This window comes from Perna viridis, chromosome 3 (assembly GCF_037379345.1).
Source record: "Perna viridis isolate PV_CMFRI_1.1 ecotype Kerala chromosome 3, ASM3737934v1, whole genome shotgun sequence".
Classification (NCBI taxonomy): Eukaryota; Metazoa; Mollusca; class Bivalvia; order Mytilida; family Mytilidae; genus Perna; species Perna viridis.
Window position 1 is genome coordinate 54,552,983 of NC_142447.1, and position 27,221 is coordinate 54,580,203.

The 27,221-nt window shown below is 31.3% G+C and overlaps 1 protein-coding gene across 7 annotated transcripts; it reads right to left on the reverse strand.

The window, feature by feature from the left end:
• Positions 1-297: 297 nt before the first annotated feature.
• On the reverse strand, positions 298-27,221 carry LOC148622939 (zwei Ig domain protein zig-8-like). 7 transcript variants are annotated; one of them, XR_015920733.1, is made up of 11 exons: positions 26,560-27,216; positions 16,733-16,867; positions 11,152-11,276; positions 10,261-10,471; positions 9,781-9,825; positions 9,491-9,511; positions 6,573-6,863; positions 3,001-3,027; positions 2,390-2,413; positions 1,732-2,039; positions 298-526 (listed from the first exon to the last, which is right to left on the reverse strand). XR_015920733.1 is itself a non-coding variant. In XM_088573311.1 (10 exons), exons 2-10 carry the CDS (start codon positions 16,824-16,826, stop codon positions 1,924-1,926), a joined length of 954 nt encoding a protein of 317 aa, XP_088429437.1. In that variant the 5' UTR covers positions 16,827-16,867; positions 26,560-27,216; the 3' UTR covers positions 551-1,923. The 7 variants fall into 7 exon arrangements, 6 of the variants coding, with proteins under 6 accessions (XP_088429441.1, XP_088429443.1, XP_088429437.1 ...); XM_088573311.1 differs by lacking the exon at positions 298-526 and having other exon boundaries at positions 551-2,039; XM_088573315.1 differs by lacking the exons at positions 298-526; positions 9,781-9,825 and having other exon boundaries at positions 549-2,039; positions 26,560-27,221.

Sequence of the window (27,221 nt, forward strand, 5' to 3'; positions counted from 1 at the left end):
TGGTACTAACGTGTAGAACGCCAGTAATCATAACAACTTCTTAGTTGTAAAACACTACATGTATATAAGATGCTCAATTTGATAATCGATATTTAATGAAATATACTCGTTTTATCATATTCTTTCTAAACAACAACCTACCTATAATTACAGGATGATGGTGTATATTTGGGAGTCAGAGATAGACAGTTACATACAAATTCGTTTCTAGATGTTTTTCCTAAGTTTTATTGCTGGTAAATATCATAACATCTATTTAAGGAAACTTCTGGGATATCAAAACCTCATGACCAAGTATTGTTTACAACATAATATTTTATTTCGAAATAAAGGATAAAATGAAGTCGTTATACGGAAAATGTCATTTAACAATATACATCGGTACTGTCTGAATCTACTTCGCTCAAATGTCGCCATAAAAATCATGTTCATTTTGTCATTTGTTCTTTCTATCACAAAAAAGGTCTTCCTACAAACACTGATGACGTTCATATCCTTGGATCAACCAGATGAAATAAAAAGTACACTAAAAAATAGAGCAATATAAAATGTACACTGATATTTTTTTTATGTAAAACTGTGTAAAAATACAGCGTTCTTTACACAAATCACGAGAATCAAGATTCGAGCTGAATTCAAATAATAAATTGCCGTAATAGAGACAACACAGGACAAATATCATACACAACCCGGACTCCACTAAAAACTCGGAGCATGGACCAGGGGAATCGGTAAGCGTTCTCTGCTAATCTGGAAACAACCGCCGAAATGCTCATAAAATGCTATGTCCGAGTTAGACGAAAGAGGAAAGGAAAACAATGGCACGGTGATTTAATCGGTTTTCACTGTGCAAATGAATTCACAATAATGATCCATAAGACAATGAAGACCATCATAAAACTTATATGGTAATAATTTTAATCTTGTAGCAGCATAACCTGTTCCAGAAGCCTAAATTTAAAAAGTCTTGGACGGTTCAAAAAGCTTCGGCAAGCTCTGACATAACGTATGAGTGGTGAAATGAAAACTCAATATGCAGGTGCTGAAGTGATGTTGCAAAGTCATCGCGTTTGTAGTTTAGTTGGGATTCTTTTTCCCCTTTATTTCTTTCGATCTCTATGTGTAGGTGAATATATTAGGATAATTTCATGGTGTCTTTAGACATTTATCTCAAATCCATAGGGATAGATGCGATGTGGAAAATCCCTGAAACTGGGATTATTTAAAGACAATACGTCATCTATATAGCGGAACCTATGATCAACGGATCTGGCCAAGTGATGCTCCTTCTTTTTGGTCAGATCAGACAAGTTTAGACTTATAAGAGTGAAGGGAAATGTCAGTAAGTAGCCTAATTTGTTCAAATTTGGATGCCAACCCTCTATTTAAAAACATGTCAACAAACATTTCAACGTCTTCTTCGGTATATTTAGAAGCATATGTTAAAGCGTTAAAACCACAAATGTGTACTTGAAATTACTGCTGTTTATGAAGCTATGCTCATATTACAAGAAAATTACATTCCCTACTTTACTTTAAATAGACGATGTAAGTAAGCAACTAATATAGTGTCATTATTAGAAATACAAAAACTACAACAATCATATTTTGATCATTCATTTTTTTTTTAAAATAAAATGGATAGATTTAATTGTTTATCAAAAAGTAATGAACATTGAATCAATAACCCGATAATGTGGAAAGTAAAAATCTAATGCATATTTAACGCACATTTTCATTATGAGCAAAGGTCATTCCGTTATTACTAGCTAGACCATGTTAAACCCGTTAAGTGATTGTCTTGTCATCTGTCTTCTTCGATGTAATACCATGAAGGGTATAATCTTCCCCACAATGGACTGGATATGTTGATAACGGATCTAGAACCGTTTTAGAACACTGCTGAGTTTATTATGTTACATGTCAAGTGATGAAACAGGCATGCGTAAACCATGTCGATGTAAAACAAAGTACCCCTATGATCAATCTTGTGAAGCAAGGGACTGAATAGTGTCTTACTGAACAGTCATGTGCGAAATCTGGAAAAGGAAAATAAATCGATTAATTTTAGCAGTTGCTTTATTCGGATCGGATCTGATCAGCAAATTAAGCGGATATTCCTGTTCGTGGTTTTGTTCGATTTGATTTATTATTCCTTGCGTTAAAGTAAATTTAGCACGGATGCTTTTTTCCATTAATTTTGTACCACAAGATAACGAAAATAAGTTGTCTGTCTTATCGTAAGTTTTTAACTTATTTAAATTGGTTCGATCTCTCCAATTTAAACTGTGAGTTTCATTATATTTATATAACAAAAAAGAGAGTTTCCTCTGTTATAAATTCGCTTCATTTCAAAAATTTAGCAATAGCTTGACAATTTTATAAATACCATGATTTAATGGAATGTCCTCTCCTAGTAAGCATGAAAAGAAAAAATGTCAACAAGTGTGAAAGCCTGCTTAATATACACTTGGTATTTCCATTAAAACACAAAAATGAAAAAAAAAGCTATTGTATCTGGCTATTTTCATAAGTGTGTTCTATGTACCTTCAATTGAGAAGTTTTAATTCGATGAATTTAGACTAAAGAGCGCATGTGTTATATGTTAAATTGACCTCTTAGAAAAAATTCGAATTTTGTAATTTCCCTCAATCATTAAGTGACTTTAAAATGTGTTGCACTGTGAAAATGACAATTACCAATCAGAAATTAGAGACAAAATAGATTTCCGTGATGCCATGATTGAACAATGTTTTCAGACAATCATTGTTGTTACGAAGTCTTCTACCATATACCTGATGCAATATAACTTTCAGCTACATCCGTCTATTAGTAGGATATTTGCATGTATATTAAAGTTTATTTTGTGAATCAATTATTTGCTATAATATAGGCTATCAAGATATAAACTGGCAGTATAGGTCTAATGACCCATACAAGATAAGCCATCAATTCATTAACACACCCAGTAGTAATGATGATAATATATGAGTACGTACCACGTTTTCCAAGACTTGACTTTTCTTCTGAAAAAAAAATTCAAGCATTAAATGCGCATTACGACATTGTACGGTAATTTATTAAGTAGGAAACAAACATGTCGAACAAACGAGTTCCATCACATTATTTCTTGTCCTATTTTTGAAAAGTGTGTTTAAAGACGTAACGTAAATATACTGATGATAATATTTGTTTTTGTTAATAAAAGAATGTGTACCAAAAAAAAAATGAAATACTATGAAAGGAAGTCAGGTGAAATAATATGATTCATTTAAGTTACATAATACCTATTACATGGAACATTCTTTTCAGTCATCTTGCAATTGTACAGACATACATACATAATTTTTTAATTAACTAATAGTGTTTAAATGATATAAAATTAATGTTCAAAATATTTAAAACATTTTTTTTACATAAAACTAGCATGGTAAAATTACAAATATGAGCTGTATTAAGTCATTTCAAAGGAAAATAATTGGCGGAAAAATTCTTGCAATGGGGAGAAAATTGGCGGGAACATGTTTTGTGGAAATGAAATGGGAGTTTGAGTTTTCTCAATATTACGAGAAAAAGAGTTCGATAACCCCCAATTTTCTTTTTTAAAATATGTAAGAATGTCAGTTTATAGTTTGTTATATAAACTTATTATAATATTATCTGCCAGTTGTTTAATAGTACACGAAATAATGAAGATTTCCTAAAAAATCATAAAGAATGTTGTAAAAGATGCCTTTATTAAGCCTCAATTATCTTGAAATCAATTTGGGTGACCTACGTTCTGAAGTATGTCCATTCAATGCCATCCTCGAGAATAAATACGAAAGTTAATCAACTAGAAATATTACGTAAGGCCTACCTTAAATGCTAGGATCGTTTTTTTAGGTGACAATATAGATTTCTTTTAAAAGCTTGGATTGTTTTTTTTTTCAGGTGACGTAATAAAATTCTTTTTAATGTGGGATTGTATACAACTTTTAATAAACACACATACAAAAAATACAATATGTTGTTCAAATGCTTTGCAAAACAAATTTCATATTTTTATAACATGTTTAGGGTTAACTTTTTTCTATGGTTTATGAGGGAATTGAGATTTCAAATGGGAGAGGACAGTTATTTTAATATAGAATTTTTTTATAGCAATTCCAAATTAATACATTTGATATTTAAAAGCAAATATTGGCGAATTTATATATATACTATAGCCGTTTTATGCCGTTTTAGCCGAAAATGGAAATTTCTCTTTTTGGGAATAAGAATTTTCGTAAAGGCATGGGGGAATCACGCCTTTAAGAAGATATGATGGTACATCAAATTCGAAGTTTATATCACATAAATGTTGTTAATGATCATCGTGGTGTAATAATGTGTATCTCATATGACTTAATATATGAAGAGTTTATACATGAATTAAGACACTGCATATATATGTTTGCATCCGTAGGTCCAAGATATTTCTATACCAAACAAATGCTTCCATGCTGGACATTAACACATGTTTCCATACCGGTCAAAAACATATGTTTGCATATCGGTACTTAACACATAATAGCAGATATTGCATTTTCCTATGTATTTAACAAAAGTGTGTTTATATGTCTTTTATAAATATACAAGTGTGGACACAGACTGGTATTACCCGAGGGGCATGTATGGATGCAGACTGGTATTGCCCGAAGAGCAAATTTGATTGAACATACATATGTTTTGTGTTGAATGTGTTTGCATTGTCTAGAAAACTACTCCATATATTGATATCAATAATTTAATTATGCGTGTATTGATAAATACTCATTAACATATGTTACTATACATCTAAATGGGGAACAAATTCCACAATGGCTTGCCATAACCATAAGACAAGTCATATACATATAACAATGCTTCTTTCTTGAAGGTGTACTTGCATGGAGTTCTTGAAATTGATATGTCATGTTAAGGTTTGACCATTTTACTTTAAGTACGTTAGCTTGGTAAAATTCTGGACTCTCAGCTTTTTTTAAGATTAACAGAAACCAACAGTGTGGTATCTGTCAGTTACATGGATGGTCCTAATTTGAAAATGGTAGGGGTCATATACTCAAAATTAATTAGGAGCATTCTTTTAGTAGTTAGTAAAATCATATCAAAATTTCATAAAAATTGATCAACCATAACTTAAGTCATCGCACGAAAACCAAATGAATATGGACGACGACGGCACGGACGCCACCGACGATTACGCCGCTGTCGGCACCATACCAATATACAACCGCAATTTGTTTTACAAACTTGTAAATCTTCTTCACAATTAAACAAAACTTGGTTATTTTTACGTGTGTAGTATTAATGTCTTGATACGTAACAAAATCCCCACCCTTTTTGACAACGTTTAAGTATGAATGTGACTAAACTTACATTTTATGTACATGTACAAACTTTACTGTATTGACATGAAGTCATAAACCAAAAATGGTTAAATTAAAAATCATGTTAGTACGTGCAGTCTGACGTTGGAGCTCCTTGGGAATGTACGTACTTGTACACTGCACTTTTACGTGTACATAATGTCTATATGTATAATGTAGAGTTCCTGAAACTTCATGTTACAGTAATAGGCAGCTAATTGGACAACCTTAGCTCAACAGATTCTTCAATGTTATGTGTTTTGTAACAAAATAGTTTGCCAGACAACCTCTAGCACTGCTGGAGTAATAAATAGACCATCCTATTAGGCCTAAAATATGTTATGTTTCCGGTCGCCTTACCGACCCTCCTTCAGACCCCTATCCAAAAGTTTTTATCTGTTATTTCGAAAAAAAATAATGATAAAGTCTGCCGATTGTCTTTCAGAAAATATAGTAAAAAATAAAGCCATAGATGTTTTCCTATCCTAGATGAAAAAAACAACAAAAAGAAATATTGGTTATTTATATTTAGATTCAATTGTAAACACACATACCGTGTGCTCTTGGTCGTGGATAATCCCTTTTAAGATTCGTACTTGAATTAAATATTTGTTGTTTTGACCACCACCGTCAAAAGAGAAAATATCCCAAGCGCCGAATCCCTACAGGGCCTAGGCCGTGGACAAAGTCTATTAGTTTTTGCATATTCGGTTCATTTTATTCTAAGTTGGTGTCACTATGACTTAGTTCATTTTAAAAAAAGTTAAATAAAAATAAATCCCTACCTACCGACCCGACAAAATTTTAGAATGGTGATCGGAAACATATACTTTTTCGGCCTTGGAGATTTCTCATCAATTGACTGGCGTGCACCATTGACATACCTTTCTGTCTTACATGCACTTGGAAGTGTTGATTTTATCCAAAAAAGTATTTTGCTGTGTCAAAGATTCAGCAAATACTTTAGACTGTACAGTATATAGTGTACAAATTACAAATTGGATCACTAGGTCACCGATCGACATTTAATCACGTGATGATGCATTTTATTGTTATAGTGTTATTTAACAATAATGAAGTATTCAAAATAACTTTAGCTACATTTATTGATAAACTGAAGGCTTAAAAATATACGTAGCTTTTCCAGGTTGAATTAATATTAAACATTTTAAGACACATACCATCTAAAATATGCACTGTGTGACTTGCTGTTTTTTGATTAGGTCCTCTACAGACGTACATTCCTTTATCTGTCATCACAGCATGTTTTATTTCTAGCTTGCTGTATAAAGTTCTCCTCGAACCATCAACTCGGTCATGTATTCTAACTCTAGGCATCAAACGGCGGTTTACTTTATGTCCTTTGATAAACCAATCAACTCCATCAGGAGCAAAATCCTCACCGGTGGCATTGCATATTAATACTATAGAATGCCCTTTACTTATGAAGTCCTTTCCTGTCATTTGAATGTCTGATGAAGAATAGTAATTATACAAATTTTAAATATTAGATTAGATTAGAAATGTTATTATTTTAAGCATTGTCTTACTAGTATGTTAAAAGTATTAAATGAATAAGTGTGTCATATAATTTATAAATTTTGCATAGTTCTTTTTATAATATATCAATTCAAACCCTTTGTTTGAAAATAATTGTAACCCACATTTTTAATTTCGTTACATAATGCTGATTTTTATATGAACGATTACTAAGAAGCTAGACCCTATAATTTTTTTTTAATTTTCATATAGATATATTGATGATTTGGCTTCAGTCTACTTATCCACCAAAACTGGAATGAAAAGAGACCACTGAAACAGCTTCTTTCGCATCATTTTTAGACTTTCACCTTGAATTTGACGAAAGTAGTCATCTCAGAACAAAACTATATGACGTACAAGACGATTGTTATTTTAAAATTATAGATGTCCCCATCATGTGCAGTAATATACCAGCTTCCCCTAACATAATTTTTTATATTTCAAAATGGGTAATGCATGACAGAGGTAGGAGCGACTGTTCTGACTTCTCAATGCGCCACCATTGCCAAAGAGACAGGCTTTTGGACAAAGGTTTTAAAGAAGAGGCTCTCATGAGCCTGAATTGCACACCTGGTTAAAGTTTGTCTTTCAAGGGCAATGAATTTAACAAGAAGATGTCCAACAACTTTGACTCAAGAAGACTTTTGTAGGACTTATCATAAGGATCATATCAGCAATTGAAAGTTTCTTTCTATCTATCATAGGTTTCCAAATATTGGCTGAAAACTGTAAAAAAAATCATCTTTCAAAGGCAATAACTCTTACAAGGAGTCGCCCGACAATCTTGATCCCTGAGGACCTTTGAAGGCCTTATAATAAGGATCATTTCAGTAATTGAAAGGGTTTGGCTAAACCTAACGGTTTTGGAGATATATGTGAAAAACTACTGTTTGACCTCTATGTTCTATTTTTAGTAACGGCGGCCATGTTTTTCAACGAATCAATAATTCCCACCTCAGTTCTATGCAGTATACCCCAAGAAATATTCATACCAAATTTGGTTTCAGTTGGTCAAGTAGTGTCAGAGGAGAAGATTTTGAAAGAAATAACATTAAAAATAGCAAAAATCGTTGAAAAAGGGCCTTTGGATAGGTGAGCTAAAAATAAGTCTCAAACACAGCCCTTAAAAGTTATATTTCCGATATTTAAATCTTATCGAACAATTCTGTTCCTAACAAACAAATTATAGATGATGGATCTCATAATATCAACAAATTGATTTTCTTAAGTTTATACTTGAACATTATTTATCCATCTTGAACTTGATGCATCTTCCCCACAAAATTCAAAACTAATTTTGAAGCTGGTGTGTTTATTAGTTCGGGGATTTTGTTATAACCGTTTACTTGCTTAATCGCTGAATCGTTCAGTAAGGAAGGTTAGATTTCAATACTTTGCAAACTTATGCAAATCATATCCAAATTAGTTGCACAATGGTACTGATGCTAATTATTATATATAAGTTAAAGATCACAGGGTGGTGGGAATGGGGTGAGGAGGTCTTCGGGTGGTGGGTAGGCCAACGCGGGAAAATGGGTCTGTCACTCGAAAATGGTCAATTTTGTCCGTTTCAGGCCTTTTTTGCTACATGTTGGATTCAAGAGGAGCAAAACAGGAACCAAAGCACAGCTTGTAGACTTTGAAGACCACTGACGCCAAATAAGGTTGTTACAGTCACGAGTGGGAGGTCAGGAGTCCCTTAAAGAGCAACTCGTGTGAAAATTAGTTTTTTTCTAATATTTGGCCTAAAGCCGGAAGTAGTCAATACAAGGAGTCAACACAGAAATTTGGGTGAGAGACATCATTCTTATTTACATTCCAGACAACATAAAGCACTATATATTAATTATTATACTCTGGTGAGGGGCAGAGAAATGAACCTTACTCCCCAAAAAACCTCACTTTTTGTGCAGCGGAAACTTGTGATCTCTTTTTTCAGCTCTCCAGTCATTATTTGTTTTACAAGCTCTGTATCATTTTAAAGCACATTCACACTGCTTGCAGATTGCGCTTTCCTAAACTAAGATTAACACTATCAGAACCAATATAGAATAGACAGGGCCAATCCCGGATAGGTCCGGTCGCAACACAACAAAGGTTGGTTGTAATAGTATTTAGTTCCATTTTTCACTTATTTGTTGTTCATATATTCTGCACTATTTGGACTGTTGATTTTACCGATTTTGACAGGTTGCAATTTTATGCCCATCCTTTGTGTTTAAATAATAATAATAAGAATGATATTAGATTTCTAAATGTAAAAACAGCACAAATACAATACAAAAGAGTAAAACAAAACACCGAGTTCGACCAAACAAAAAAAAAAACATAAAAAAACTAAGCAATGAACTATGAAAATTAAATAGCATGAGCAACCGGTTCAGAATCAATTATCGATAGAGTGTCGCCTGTTGTTTTACAAAAAAAGTCCAATTTAATTATGTCATCTAAGAAGAAAAAAAGTTAAAAATGAAAGATGCGACTTTCCAAGTAAAAATATACGTCTGACAACATAGAGAAAATGCATACACTCAACTCAGCAATAATGCAAACTTACCTGGTTTTGTATAAATTCCGTCTGAGGAAAATATGAAAGACGATTTAAAATAACCTGGGATAATTGAATTTTTTTTCAGATCAAATTGTTTTCAGAAGCTTACATTAATTCAAAGTTAATGGACACCTTATATGCTGGATAGTACTTTTTATGGGTCTGTCAATGAGGTTTATAAAAGATTGCCGTCGACAAAATTATGTTAAATGTTGTTGATAAGGTTGAATTAGAGGCATAATAAGGTTTCAATTGAGTATTTAAAATTATCTTTAAATGAAACTATTGATGATTACCATTTTCGTTCAACCAGCTGTTTGATCTGTTTATCCATTTTGTCTCTATAAAAAGCACATTCTATATTAAGCAGCACTTCAAAAAGAATAGAAAATGTAATGAAATTCACGTCAGTTACAAAGAGTGAGCATTAAAGATTTAAAAGTGATAAAAATTGAAAGTATTGAATCATATGCTTTAAACCAATTGTAACTTGGGGTTCACACAAGCCAAATGGCTTCATCGGTTCAGATGCAAGTAGATAATAAAGAACCGTGCACCTGGTCCATGCTCCCAGTTTTTAGTGGAGTCTGAGTTGCTCATTTACTTTTGTTACTTTGTATGTATGATTTTAGTTACTTTATGTTCTTTGTTGTGTATGTCTGTTTTCCATGTCTGGTCTTTGTCGCTGGATTACATTCTTTTGATTACCGCTATAACCTTGGTTCTCTTGATTACTCATTCAAATATGGCTTTTAAGTTTGTATGAATAATCTTACCGTCCACTCGTAGTAAAACCAGCCTCTTGTATTTTTTTCTGGAGCTAACAGAACATTCATAAACTCCTGCATCATCAGGTTGAATATTTTTTATGATAAGATTCCACTCATTTTTCTTTTCTACCCTCCTTACGGAAATTCGTTCATCGGGACTATAAACAAAATCTCCAATAGTAAGAGGATTTGGTTCAGACATACGTCTCCACACCACCTATATATACATTATCATATTATAATTGATTTTTGAATGAAAAAGAATATAAAGTTTAAAATAATTGCTACTGTTATAATTATTCTCGAACTAAGAATAACTACCCGCTAAGGGCATTATATATAATTTATAGTTTTTTTATATTGTTTTCTATTGCTAAAAACATACATAAAATAGCATTTCCATCATGTATAATCTATGTAAATTTATACTTTTTATGAGATAATTAAATTCCCTTTCAACGTTGGTAACATTTAATTTTAAAGAAATGTTGTATCGTAATTGAAAAGGATTCTGCAATTAAAGCTGATTTCAATTTCATATGAGTTTCTTGTAAACATGATACAGTTCTAATGAATTCACTTTAAAGCATTTACAGAGGAATTAGGTGTAATTTAGTAGTAGATAATTCAAACTCGGTGTTCTGCATTTGTAATTCGAATTCATCCAAAACATCAATACTCCTCTTATAATGTGGTTAGCACAGACTGAAATGTTTCTACAATTCAACATTAAATTTTATGTTTAGATGGAGAGACCACTGAAATCATAACAATATTATTTTAGAACATAATTATTCAGCTCGTTCTCGGGACATTTAAATATGTTCGTTTGGTGTTGTTGAACATATTATTTCATCTAATTTGTACAGTTTTGTATAACCAAACAAACAAACTTACATATCTTGTCTGCAAACCAATAACAGAACACAATAGTGTTCCAGTTTCTCCGACGTGGAAAGATATGTTATTCTCTCTCGGTTCGAAGAATGGTGCATTTGATTGCAATCCGCTGACAACTAAGGCTGCAACAAATATTTCATCAAATATAAATGATACAATGTTAAAATATGTCTCTGTGCAAAACAGACAATTATCACAACTTTGCAGCACGATATACTGCTCTGTTTTCCCTGTTTTCTGCTTCTACATAAGTTGCCCTTATTTTTAGAAGAAGCTAAAGAATTAAAATGGTATTTAGCGGACAGTTCAATTGTAGGTCATTCCAATTTTTTAATTAATAGTTTCATTTTTTTGTCTCCAGGGAGCTATTTCAGTCAGTAAGTACATTTAGTTACTATATAAATAAAACATATAAGCTAGGACTGGAAATAAATATTTAACGAAAATATGCTTCATTCACTCATCGATCAGATAGAAAATATAAATCCAATGATTACATATGATTTCTTACATGAAAAGTAATTTTCAGTTAATCAGTAAGGCAAATGTTAAAAACAAACAAATTAAAATAAAAAAAATAATAAAAACGAAACACGGGTACTTGCAATACGTAAAAGGGTTAAAGTTTAAAAAACAATATGTATCTACGCACTTGCAAACACAAAACTTGCAACGAAAATCATTATCAGATTGTTTTTATTGTTCACCTTTATATTTTATATAAGTGTATAGCATATGCCAAAGACATTCTTAATTTTTGTTGATAAAATCAACCTATATCAATAACAAATAATGGTCTTAAATCTTTCTGTTCAAAAATGCTCATCAAGAAAAACAATTAAACCTTATTCTACTGTGTTGCTTTATGTTACTTCTAGAAATAAATGTCCTAGTTTGTTTATAGTTTCCAGTGCAAAATGAATAGAATTTCAAGCATTTTTGTCAAAGTTCTCTGATCATTTTCTGTCTAAACAAATTTAATTTTCGACAAATTCAAACAAAAACATCGAAAGTCAATTGATCTGGGAATATTATATCATTACTTTGATATAAAACTGTAATGGTGATTCTAAAGCACACCAGGAATAAGAGATTAAAGTTACTTCACCATGAGAACTGAACATTCCTTCATACACCAGCAAAGATTTCCATTAGAAAATTAACAGGAGCCTTGTATTGACTTTAAATTCTAGAATTAAACTTATCATGTGGAATTATAGTTTAATGTTGTAATGATTATCAGCAGGTTACACAGAGAGAATAAATAGGTTTTTATTACTGCAAATGACATTTATTTAATTATTCGTTGAAATGAATATGTGATAGAAAAACAACATGATTGTTGCATGACATTGTAAAAGTTTCAATCTTTTTAATGAAAATAAGTAAATCATTTTATGAAATGACATGATAATTTTTCGACAACATCACACGTGATTTAGCTGTGACTGTCGAATGTAAGGAAGATACTGTTTTGTATGTCATGACTCTGCTTTTTGTGTTTTACATTACACTTTTCCGAACATAATATAAAGCCACAGTCTATTAACATTCACTGGCTTCTTTGGATTATAGTATAGTACCAATATTACTTTAAAATAATTATGTTGACATGCTATGTCCCATATTTTTTTCATTTTCATTTTATACGCTTCAGTAAGATAAGGCAGACAGCCTTTTATTCATGTTTATACTTTTTCATTTCATGTCAAAGTACATGAGAAATTAAGCACATATAACTCTATTCAATAATAAAATATTTTTCAGCACGAGAATTATCTCAGCTAGCGATTATATAATGCTACATCCTTTCGTTTTTCTTGATAACCCGTATGTACTGAGTTAAATTATGCAACAGTCAAATCAGTACAGGAGTTCAGGAAGCTACTTGTGTATTTAATTTTGCAGATTGTTATACAAAAGTTTAACCTGTATTTTAACACATTCTGAAAGTAAAATCTTAATCTTATCTGGAACTGAGTTGACCAAAATATACTCGGGACTGTGAAAAGCACTATTTGAACGAATCCTGCTAAAATACTTGACTCTTATACCCGTAACGACCATCACTACTATCAATGATTGTAAAAACAAAACTGTTTTTTTATAAGCGATCATTACTGATTTATGTCTATCAATGCCTTTATGTGTAAGTGTAAAGTAGATAAGAAGTATACCGATTTAGTTTTGTTCTGGACTAAAAAAAAAAAGAATTAAACGTTACACGTACCTAAAACGGGAATTACAAATCAATTTTTAAAGCTTCTTAAGATAGTAAACATTAGGCAGTAATTGGGAAAATTTTAAATGTATACTACATATCCCATTCAGTCATTTTAACAAGAGCACTCCCTGTTTCTTAAAAGTTCTGATTAATTCTAAACCACATTGAAAGAGTAATCAAGGGAACCAAGTTTATAGCGGTAATCAAAAGAATGTAATCCAGGAACAATCAGGTTTTTGTCCCTAGATTACCTTCTTTTGAATTCCTCTGGAATCTTGGTTCCCTTGATTACTCTTTCTATCGGATAATTATGTCTCTCACCCTTCCTATAATGTCAACCCCTTATACTAACCGCTTCCTTTTGTAGGCAAATCTGAAGCCAAAAATGCAAAAACTCTTCATATTTTCACATGAGGACACCTGGCCTTCCATTTACGCCTGTAATGAACCTGATATGGCTAAATGTCCTTCAGAGGGTATACAAAATTACACTTTGAATACTGTCTTACCCCTAGTGAGTCCCACAATAGGCGAAAAATGACAAAAATGACCATTTTCAGGCAAGAGACCTATTTTCGCCTCGCATGGCCACCTACCCTCCCACCATTTCCTCGCCAAATCCACTCAATCCCATGATCACATACCTTTAACTTAACATAAAAATTAACACCATGATGAAACTTATTTGATATATTTTACATCAGTTTGCAAAATATCAAGATCTAGACATTTTTTAAAACAAATCAGCATGGTAAGGGTTAAGAGCAATTCTCTCTATCAAAATCATGTGGAAATCTCAAGCTTTTAATTTCCTTGATGATTACTACAACAAGTCTAAATGACAAATTAATATCTAAATTAGGGATTATTTTTTAATTCTTTCTCAATTTTTTGTCAAACCCTTGCCTTTAAACCTAACATCATTTGATATCTACATGACCTAAAAAGAAAATTTCGCAGTTTACAATAAACTTGTTTCTGTGGAAAGCATTAATGCAGACATAATAATTTTATTCTTTAGAAACTCCTAGATAATAATAAATCCAGTATTTATATGTTATTGCATCCGTATATTCACATACTAGGGTATTAAACGTGTCCACAAACTGAAATGAAAAAAAAAAACTTTTTAGTTTCCAAAATTAGTCACTTTTTCGTTTTCAAAGTCCTGTTCTATGTAATTTTAAATTACAAAAGATACAATATTACATCCATAGATATGTTATATTGTCAAAAGTCGATTGAACTGTCTTTGTATAAGAAGTTTAGAGAAAACTACAGATGTGTTTTTTTATCTTGAGAAATTCTGAGAGAAAATGGGGACCAAGGTAATTTTCTAGGAAGTGACAATTTGTTTTGGTGTTTTTCAACAGAGCGATTGATTTTTATTCAGTCACTATAAAAAGCAGGTTAAACAATTACTGTTACAAAAAATTCAAAAGAACACCAGAGCTTAAACTTCAAAATTTCTGCTTTTACAAACATGACCATGACCGTTATACTTATATACGAAATATTGTTTTGTTTTGCTGATATATCCTGTTTGTTTCCTGATATGTTTACTACTTGATTGAAATGAAGTATTATTAAAAGATCAAAAGCTTGAGGTATAGAAATCATCAACAAATTCATATGTTCCCTTTTTTGCCACTGTAATTACATTTAAGTTTTTTTAATATAAAAAAAACTAACTCTTGTCTCTATTTTTATATTTTAGAGTCCGGTTTAATTTTTGTAACGATCAAAGGAAATACTTATTCAAGGATGTATTTTTTTGTAGTTGAAAATAGAAATTCTTATAATGCAAACGTTTCCATTTTTTAAATGTACTGTTAAACTATTTTTGGCCAAGATTTACAACTATGATAAATAATTGTATTAGATGCTAAAATGTATGTGTTGATAAGTACTGAACAAAGTTATAACATAAATCCATTAAAGGTGTCCATGGAACAGACAAAATGAAAATGGCATGAATGACCTTTCGAGCTGAAGAGTGAAGACTTCATACAATAAAAATATGCAATATTGGGCATTTGTGCTTTCCATGTTTTCTCTATTTTTTGTTCCTTACAGAGAATTGTTCTGAAAAAAAAAACACAAAAACAAAAACAAAAAAAAGCAAAAACAAAAAAACAAAACAAAACTCATGTGTTTGTCCTGAGAAGAATATGTTTAGCTGTACCATTTCATGCATTCATTTATAGTTGTAGTACAATAGGGTTACTTTAATTTTATGTGATTGCCGAATGTTATCTGATTAATCAATAATACTATGCGTCTCAACTCGATGCTTCCCGTGAGAGTAATGGATTCCCCTGAAGATTGCTGATTTAATTGTCATAATTGAAAATGTCGATGTATATGCCCAAAACTTATTCTAATAGAGGAGTTCAAATCATTGAAGTTTTGAATATAATTTTCATGTTGTTTTAACGACAAAAAATATATGTCAGGTTTGCTTTCATCACCAACTATTAATCACCGATAACTTATTTCATAGACATTTAACTGTAAGTGTAATGATAATAACACAGAAATACATTTTTAATTATGATATTAATTATGAATCCTATTTCTTTTAAATTCTGCATAACTGTTTCTTTCATAAAATTGTTGATCAATTGCTGCACATATATCTAATACAACTACATTTACCATTACGATATAGAGACAGGATGATACTTATTATTGACAATAATCGTTTGAGTAGTCTTCTGCTTATTTCTTATTCAGAAAAATTTACAGACCACATGAACACTTTTGAAGTTCAATTTTAAATAATAATTACTTTATCTGATATAAAACATTGGGTTTAATTTATAAATTTTGAGTTCTGAATACTTGAAAGACATTTTTGGTGTTCAAACAACATAGTTTAAATTCAGCATGAAGCGTCAATGTCAAATTTGTCCGGTTAATGATATTTTAACCAAATCCAACTTAATACCGATTTCAATACTTTTAACACAAAGATATCAAGGTATCACATGTTTCTGAGGATTTATCAATATTAAGACATCTAGAGACTATCTGTATTTTTCATATCAAGCCATCTACGTACCCTACAAGATTTCATTTTTCAGGATATTAAGTAATCCATTTATTTCATTTACTATCAAGAAATGTTTCAATAACTGGAACACAAACATTTCTATATTTATTCCTAATACTAACTTGATCACCGATCAATTTACATACTTCTTTTTGTTTACTTTTCCTAAAGTATTCCGTTATTCATATATTAACACGCTTTTTGAATATCATCGAAAATATAAAACAATAGCAATCATTTGAATACAATGGGTCTTTAACTACGACATAATACTACTGTCACATTAGTTAAACACTTACCACTAAAAAACGGAAGGATAAAAAATGATATCCAAATGTGACATTCGTCGATAATTTCCGACACAACATTAGAAACTCCTCTATGCTGTACCATTCTTTTGTTATTTCTCCATTTATGCGAGGTTTCCAGTTGTCCTATGAAACGAAACAAATCATTGTTTATATCACAATTTATAACACCGTTTCCCTCCCTGTTTATTCCGATATGGCACATTGAATAGGCTGCTGTTCCATATTAAGTCTTGCTTACACAAAGTTAAAGGTTTCATAATATCATTAACTATTAATGTTTATGGAATCTTAGTCTCTTAGGATGAATATGTTAACTTTTGTGATTCGTAAAGTTCAGAAGCCACATCCGTACGATTTATGTTCTATGAATAATGCTAGCAAGAAAATGTTTATTGAATAATTCCATGCAGTAGTGATTAGTTTATTAAAAAGTTGTGTTTATAGCCGCTTTACAATGAAAAACATATGATTGAGTAACAAAAGAAAACAACACAAAATATAGAAAACAAAATAGAACTAAATTTAAACACAAACAGATTAAAAACAAAAATATAAAATAACAAAAACAAATTAGAAAGCTCACAAAGAGAATACCCTCGATTCTAATCAACTCATTGTGCAAACACTTGTTCCACTTACGAGGTTTTAAAATGACATTCTTTGGAGACCTTCGACAATAATTATATTCCTTCATGCACATCCACAAATTATAGTAAACCTTCCTATAAAATTTCATAACAATCAATTGAGTGGTTTTGGAGGAAGTACTCTTTCAAGAAATGTAGACAGACGGGCAGGCAGACACAATGATATGATTTCAATATATTCCCATACTTTGTGGGGGTATAAATATATTTGAATAAGAAACCGTTTAATGATATGATTGTGATTGTTGTATATCTAGTACATGTTATGAATAAATTTAAAAGTTCTGTTTGCATATCGATATTGTAGAAAAGAAAAGAAACGATGAAAATACAAGCGGTATCATCTAAGATGTAACAAATGTATATCAAATGCGTAAATATAAAGTTATGTTTAATTTCAATACGAACACATATGATTGCTGTACATTAGACCGTTCAAGACTATTTTTGATCGACAACATATTTGTGAAGTGTGGTGGGCACATTTTTCCAAACAACGGTCGGCATTCCAATGGGAACAAATGGTGCTCCTTTACTTGCTGACCTATTCCTTCACTCTTATGAGACTGACTTTGTATCTGATCCAATATAAAGTACATCGTTCAACTAGATCCCTTAATCTCAGTTTCCTCTATATAGATGACGTATCATCGTTAAACAATCCTGGTTTCGGGGATTTGATACATCTCATCTACCCAAAGAAGTTGAGATAAAGGATACTACAAACACTGTGAGGTCATCCTCATATATTGACCTACACTTAGAAATCGATGGTAAGGGAAAACTATTGACCAAACTTTACGACAAATGTGATGACTTTTCATTCAGATTTGTCAACTTTCCTTTCATCTGTGGCAACATCCCTTCAGCATCTGCGTATGGAATTTTAATATCACAACTCATTCGTTATGCCAGAGCTTGCCGTAACTACGCAAACTTTTTGTATCGCGCAAGACTTCTTCCAATTAGGCTTCTGGAAAAGGGTTATGTTGCTACAAGATTGAAGTCATCACTACAGAAGTTTTATGGTCGTCGTCATGAAGACGTGGATCGTTATGGCGTATCCATCTGCACTATGAAAACTGATTTGTTCAACGTGTCATAGGTTTCCTTTCCTTTTTTGTCAACCCTGGACTTGACTTTTTATGTGCAACTCGTCTAGAAAAGCAGAGGATGCTTACAATACCGGTGCACCTCGTCCATGCTCCCAGTTTTTAATGAAGTTGCTCGTTTACTTTTTTTACATTGTATGTTTTATTTTAGTTGCTGTTTGTTTTTGTTTTGTTTGTCTGTTTTCCATGTCTGGTCTTTGTCCCTGGATTACATTCTTTTGATTTCCGCTGGAATCTTGGTTCCCATGATTACTCTTTCAAATTATGTCTGTTTAAAGAAAATACATATTTTGTCAATCTGATTATTCAAAACATTCTGGTACCAATATTTATATTTGTTCGCATATTTTTATCAAGACATTTAACAGGACATAATCTTGCAATGATCATTTTACATAGTGACTGGCTGTCTGGGTGGTCATTGTGAAACACGAAAAGACATTTTAATCTTAAATAACACAATTTTATACATATCGACCAGTAACCATGGCGATGAGAAGATTGTTATATATTTATAATTACTATTAGTGGAAGTTATAGTGGGTGTTTTTTAAAATGAAAATTTCTTTATTTTTTTCACTATCAATTTAATCATTTGATTAGCTTTTCACAACAAAAAATAAGAAAAGAAAATCGAATAATGTGTATCACAGTCATTACATGCGTTTCTTTTGTATTTTCCCAGATGAGTATGAGATAAACACAAGACAAAGATATGATCTTAACCTCAGGCTACATAATCAAATCAATCAGGAAATAATACAATGTAAGATGCACATCATTGGTAATGTAATTGGCTTCTCTGAAATCTCGTTAAAATACATAACTTGCAACAGAGGGTAAAATCTTCAAAGGTTTATTATGACATAATCTCTTTTAATTTTTGCATTACAAGTTGAGATTTAACACAAAAATATACATTAAAAATCATATCGAAGACAAATGGGTTGAAGATGAATGAAAATCCGTCATACGACTTGTTACGTGGAACCTTTTTTCAGATACATGTATTTACAAGAGAAGTATCAAATACTGATATAAAACGGCTACAGTTATGGGTATATCAAGAAAAGCAGAGAGATATCCATTTAATGTATGATCTAATATACACAGGAAGAGTAATCACAGGAATATCTATATTGTCTTTAGTTCTGATTGATTTATTGTGGTGTTCAGTATAATTGAGGTACTTAAGGTAGAAACAAATGTATCATCACCATTACTTATACGTCATATTCTTACATTTGTTCAATTCATTTCATATCGAAAAAAAAAATCTAAATCAAAACATTTTAACAGTTTTTATTTAATATTAAGCGGGTGTAGAATTTGAAAAAATCATTTGGCAGCAAATTTATAAAAATTCAAATCTTGCAAATATTTCCATGGCTGACATGACAGAAAAATCAAGGGACCCAATATTCGAGCAAAAATCAAGCTAATATATTCCAGTAATAAATACCAGATAGGGAAAATAGACACACAAAACAAAGAACATAAAATAACCAAAATAATACTTACAAAGAAACAAAAATATATGAGCAACGCGGATTCCACTAAAAAATGGGAGTATGGACCAGGTGAACCGGAAATGTTGGTGTCCCCTGCTTGTCTAGAAGCACCCACCGAGTTGCTCATAAAATGTCATGTCCTGGGTAGACAAAAGAGAAAGGGAAAATTACATGTTGAACAATTCGGTTGCCATGGTGCATATAGATACACCATAACGATTCACGATTTAATGATGACGACAATAAAACTTCTGTAGTGATGACTTCAATCTTTTAGCAAAACAAACATGTGCCAGGAAGCCTAATTGTATGAAGTCAAGCACGGTTTAAAAGGTCTGCATAGTTTGGGCAGGTTATCTGATGGTAACTTATTTTGAGTAAGTAGTAAATGAGCTAAGGTAAAACTGTTTGTACATATATTACGCGCATAATATCGATTTAAAAGAAGTGATATGAACCAAAAGTGTTTTTTTGTTATATTTGCATCGAAGTGTTTGGTAAAATAAAGAGATAAGTGTTGATTTATCACTGCAGCTGATGGTGTATTTTGTGATTAATTCAACACAATATGATAATATCATTATCTTTACTATTCAAACAGTGCGATATGCTTACGTTATAGTCTTTCTTTGCCAGAAATCAATGTTATGTACTAGTGACAAACTATAAAATACATTCCTTAGTATAGTCCCTTGTGTTACCATCAATTAAAGATGAAAAAGAACATTATCAATCAAACATTACTACTTATTTTTGCAAAGCAAACCAATAGAATGAAACACTTTTTGAGTTTATTATGCAAACTCCGTTTGATTGCAGATACCTAAAGAACAACATACCCCTGAATCATATAATGCCAAATGTGTTTAAATTAAGTGTCAACGATTCAATGACATAACATTTTCTACAATAATTTATAGATTATTTAATCCTCTGTTCTGCTATATATCGGATATATCAATTAAGGAACTAATAAAATGTAACAAACGAAATACAAATCTTTAATTGTGCTTAAGAAATATACGCATTTTTATTTAGAAAAAAAACTATTTGGATATATATTAAAGATGACCCTTAACGAAATACATTCAAATCACATCTTTTGAACTATATAAGCAATTGTCAATTATAACAGGACAATATTTGCCTGATTAAGAAGTATGTTATTTCAATAGTAGGTCCGGTATATCTTTTAATTTGTTGATGATGATAATTAATAGGTTGTATTGAAACAAAAAATATCTATTTATTTATTTATATCTTGTTAAGCCTTACGAAAAACAATCTGTTCGTGCAATACGACAGAAGCTTTATGGAGTTCAACGATTTGTTTGACCTCATTTAACATAGTTTTACAAAGAAGGAATCAATTGAGCAACACACCATTAGGCCCTTATCAACTTTATTTATTAATGCAAATCATGATGGCCTAAGATTAGAGTGTCATAGCATGAATCTCAGCACATAACAATACATTATGATCCAATTTAATGGTGATTACCTATTGGGACACTATCAAATATTACCATATAATTGGTAATAATACTACTATGATAAATTTATATACTCATTCTTACGTTCAGATGGTGTGATTTATTGCTTGTTGTACCATAAAAACCAATAAACTCTGTTGATATGAATTCTAGTCTCCAGAGTACAAAAATGTGTCGAAACAGGCAAAATTGAATATAATGTGAAAATGTCATGTCCATGAAGTGTACTCCATAATATGAATCAATATCTCGAATCCCCATGGTGTCAGGAAAGTTTTACAACAATTTTAGTTCGTCAACAACATCTTTAACATCAATCATACTATATCCGTAGTCAGTGTGTAGCTATCTCTAACTCAGATATAAAATATATTGCATGTTTGTAGAGTAATTATAAAATAATTCACCAGACGTGCATTCAGCTTACAGATTAATATAGTCAGATTTTAATTCGACTATACTGCTTTCATCTAACGAAGGTAAAGAGAACTTGAAAGGTATATTAAGAAGGCTGTAATTTTATTACTGGGGAAGAGCAGCTGCTCCCCAAAACGACACTTTGTTTGATACACAATAATACTGGTAAATGTTTGAAGCATCTTTGTAGTTTTTTATAACAATAATGAGATCTTACTTTGTTAAACGATAATGTTGCTAAGTTTTTAAGATGACACCAACTCCAATTAAATCTTAAACTCTAGCAAACAAATTAAATGTATTTTTTAAATCACAAAAAAAATCATATATATCATGTATAAATAATATATATATATAGAAGGGTCTGAAAAATTCCCAACGATGTTAGAACTGTCAAAGTTGCGAAGCAAATGTTTGGTCGTTCCCTCCGCGGGGCTCGAACTTGTACCGCTGTGATATCTATGGCAACATCGCCTGCACTAAATCCAGCGCCCTGGACCACTCGGCCAACTAGGCTGAATCGCATACGCATTCAGCTTCTGAATCTGTTTTGATCTTGAACTTTGAGAGTTTTATGCTCATATAATTTTATAAGTTCTATGCTGAGGAAGGATATCTGTTATCCGAAATATTCTATTTAAATTTTACCATCTTTTGGTGATGTTAAACATATTTAGACGTTTATTTCAAAACTTTAACAAACTGCCAAAATGATTTAACCTATTCCAGCATTAATGCTGATAGATTCACGTATAATCGTATAATCAGCATGACAACATGACCATGATTGCCAGTTTAATCCGATATTATCGTTTAGGTCTCTAAAAGTTCCCTTAAAAGTAGTAATATTTGTTCCTTTGTAAACATAATTCCTTTAAAGTAAAAGATTCTAACATTGCAAGGCTTTTTATTTTGCTGTTCAAAAAACTAATATATAAAGAAGCAACCAATTGTATGGACTAGATGACCGGTAAAGGCCGGTCAAATCATACTTAAAAATATAAAGAGAAACAAACACTTACTGAACAATAGAGGGTGAATGATTATCATGAATATATAAAAAAAGACAGCAATTCGACCGGAATGAAAAATGTCAGCTCAAGGCCACCCTTGGGTTTTCAGTGATCGACGAGGCAGGCAAGCTGCAGCTGCCCCAAAAACAAAATTATACACAGGTACAGCAAAATAGTTGCCTCTATATACTCCAGCAACGTAAAGTAAACTGAAAGTGAAAACGATACAAGAAATACAGATACCTCTCAGCTTGCTACCAAAGTAGTTCTTTACATAACTAAATTACTAGTTTATGAATTCTTACTTGCTTAAAACGTATATATACGCATCAGCAAAGTTATTATGAAGCGTTTTTTATACTCTCTGTAAGCCTATTTGAAGAATAAACGAACGAGAAGTCGCAAGGAATTAGTTTGTCGTCTTTCTCAAGTACACTTCAATAGGATCAATCTTAGTGTCAGAACTGTTCAACGACAGGATAATTAGAGCTAATTCCCTTATATAGTTGTGTAATTAGAAAAGACTCCTGAACAATTTTACAACAGGGTTACTTCAAGAAGGACGTAAGAAGAAGTCATTATCTTAATTTGTGTTTTTAAGCTATCTTACCTTAATATGGGAGGTTCTTTTTTCAATTTACTTACACTTGAATTAATGTTTGTAGCTTTTGTAGTGCGATTCTGCTTAATACGTTAAAGTTACGTTAGTAATGGGAAAATGTGATCTTAAAGGATTTAAAAGAGATGGGTAAATTCAATCAGCAAAAGTAAAACCATTACTCGGATGTCATTAATCACTCAAATAATTTAAAAGACAAAATAGTCTAACATTAAACAGCAACAGTTTCCTGAAATCAATAAAGAAACCATTTGAAATCAAATATCAAGTGATTCGTCTTTACAACTCAATGTCATACAGTGTTAACAAAACTCTGCATGTTTTCTTCCATTCAATAAGAATCAATTACATGAAATGAACAATAACTATCTACAAACTAAGTTAAAATACTAGGAGTTTTAATACCCAGATAAGAAAACTGAGGAAAACATTAGATACCATCAAAGAATGCCTGTCTGTATCATTACGTGACACTAGCAGACATTTGTAAATTCGGAATAAACTATAACCACATTAACCAACACTACACAAACACACAAAAACATTAAAAGCGTTTTAGTCAAAGGAAAAGCGACCAAGAGTGAATTACAGGATGGAAGATTAATTTGTTGCTTAGATAATGAAGAAAGAAATATAATTATAGTGTTTTTTCCCCATTAGTTTTCAACTTCTGGACATGAACGGACGTGGTATATGCTAGTCGGAAAGTAGTTTAAGAAATGGAAAGGACGCATATTCTTAGGTGGAGTGTACTTTCTATGCCAATTATAAATGCGTACTTTTTGAATTTAAATGTTCTACTTTTGCGTGGCCTTTGAAAATAAAAATTGAGGAAATACTCATCCAAATAAGAACAGAAGAAATTGTTACAAAGGTTTGAATCCCAAATTCGATCATTGGAAATTAATTTCTTATACCTGGGGAAACAACTGGGTAAAAGCCTAAAAGTTTGTTAAAAAATACAAGAGACTTGTTCATTTCTTAGTTGTTAAAATTTGCAGAAATATTTGCTAAATTGGTCTATCCTTAAATACACAATCCAGCTACCATTTATTCATTGTTTTATGCCTTTAATGTATTATTAATACTATTAATGCTTTTTCCTTGGTCTTTATTCTTGGAGTTTGAGTACCTGCTTCATGTATTTACTTTTAAAAACACCCGCCGAGTTGCTCGTACAAAATGTCAAGTCGGGGGTAGACGAAAGGGGAAAAAATACTATGACACGTTGAACGAATCGGTTCTCAGGGTACAGATTGACACCGTAACGATCCATGAGTTAATGATGACAACAATACAACAGGTTAATTTGAAATCATGCATGCATGATAAATCGTAACGTCACAGTGGAGTTGAATGACGTTTGCTCATCCCGACAGAATATGTCATTTGAAAGTATTCTTGTTTTTCTGGTAAAAATTTTGATTTTTCTATTTTTTATTATACAAAAATAACACATAATCTGAATACTAAGCAATTGCATGCTTTTTGATACTGGCTTTCTCATGGGAATTTCATGCGCGACTTGAGATACCAGTGATAAAGCCAGTATCAAACCCAATTGCCTAATATTCTGTATAGAACGCTAAAAATATTAATTCAATCATAACGTTCACATACTTAAGTAACCTTAAAGTGACTACAACGCCTCAGTATAAGGTAAGTATGAAATGGTTACAAGGTTAATTTTTGAATCGTAATATCTTCACATTTTAGCCTTATCTGTTTTATTTTTCCGTTCAATAACTTTTTGTCTTAGATTTAAACGCCATACACAATTTCGACTATTCATCTTACATTTAGCATTTCAACAGTTATCGTCGTAGATACAATGCAAAGAAATGTTTACTGAACTCAATTAGCGATGGTACAGACACTGATAATAATAATTAATTTTTTTCCTGTTTAATAATGATTGAACATGTATTCATAATTGATAGTATTTGAAATAAAATGGTATTGCAAACCTTTTTAAATTTTTTATTTGGTACGTAGTCAAATACTAGTTGATTTACCGAAATGTATAACTGCTTTTTATATCGCTGTATTGCTTGGTTCCAATGTTCGAACTGAAAATCTGTCTTGCTAATAACAAAATACTCTTCCAGGATATAGCATTTATAATTAAATATAATGTTTGGAATATAACTTTAATGTGTCACTAAACATTATTACAAGTCTATCGAAATTTAATATCAGATCTAACGTAAAAAGATATCATGTTTGATAACAAATTTCGAACATTCGCATTGTGTATCAGTAACAAGAGTCATATATATTTGATAAACATTTATCTTTTAAATCTTTAAATACATAGTCTCTGGTCAAGATGCATATAATCTTTAAAAAGATTATTATTCATAACAGAGTAAATTCATTATATTTCGAAATATATAAACAGATGTATAGATAACAGAATTCCGGAACTAAAGGACAAATATCCTGCTCAAGCGTACAATTCCAGAAGACACAAACAAATTCATAATAGCTAATTTTCTTATTTAAAATTTAAATATATCGCAAAAACACTACAACAGCTAATTTTTTGTAATGAAATTATAAAAAAAACAAGATTCTCCCTCTTTGGTTTCTATACATTTTCTGTAAATATTACAAATATGTACAACAGAATTTTCATTTCTGTAATGAGAAACAGAGAGGGCATTTAGAAAAGGGTTAAGTATAACTGACAAAGGTCAACACATAACACCACAATAAAATATAGACGATTAATAAAGACTTCTTGACCTTCAATCTGAAGTCCAATTTTTACTGGTATTTCCTTATAAAAAGTTTTTACGAGTTGGAACTTATTTTGTTTATTCCCTCTTCCAGAAAAAAACTCAAACATAATAAATTAATTCGATTACAACGCAGTATTTGAAAATGAGATGTCCGTTATAGGAGAAAAAAGCTTTTAACTATACTCAGCTTGTAATTACAAATAAACTGAAGGTGAAAAAAGGAACAAAAACTATCATACGAAGTCATACGAATACTTACCAAGTGCAGCCTTGTATTGCCTAATTAAGAATAGCACAAATATTGAATCTGATGTTCAAAATTAAATGTTTCATGATTGAGTTTTAAACAAAATATCTCATGTTGGGCACCAAGACAAACAATATTCCTTGTGTTAATTAAGAAATGATGAAGAATAAAATTCGTTTTATAACTAATACTCCATCTCACTTGATCATCAAATGTTATCTATCGAAAAACCTCCTGTACTTATAAAAAGAAACTTCAGTCATAGCTGAATTCCTATACTGCTATGTCTGTCGATCAATCACAAGTATATATCGATACGATAAATTCTCGTGTTAAAAGCGCTGATTCAGAACAATAAAGAGATAGTTACTACTGATCTAATTTTTGTTAGTAGTAAATTGATTAGAATAAATTACAATTTGTCCACCCATTACAGAAATGTCATACTATAAGACAGTCAATCAGTTATTTCTGCCAGACTAAAAATCACAACTGAAAGAAGAAGCAGTGTATTGTGAGCATATGCTGAAATAATGCAATTGTCCCCCAAAAATAAAAAGTTTCTTTTGATGCTGCAAAAAATGTCTTTTCCATCCAACACAAAATTAAACATAAGTAAAAACCACAAATAGGTCTTGACTGTCTGTACAAAGGTTTGAATATGCTATAAACAA

Bases quoted from the DNA above. Each gene is read 5' to 3' on its own strand.
- LOC148622939 (XM_088573311.1), bottom strand. From the start codon at position 16,826: ATGGTACAGCATAGAGGAGTTTCTAATGTTGTGTCGGAAATTATCGAC. The intron at 11,277-16,732 runs GTAAGTGTTTAA...TATTTGTTGCAG, and splicing joins TATCCTTCCGTTTTTTAGTG to CCTTAGTTGTCAGCGGATTG. The intron at 9,826-10,260 runs GTAAGATTATTC...TGCTTTTTATAG, and splicing joins GGTTTTACTACGAGTGGACG to AGACAAAATGGATAAACAGA.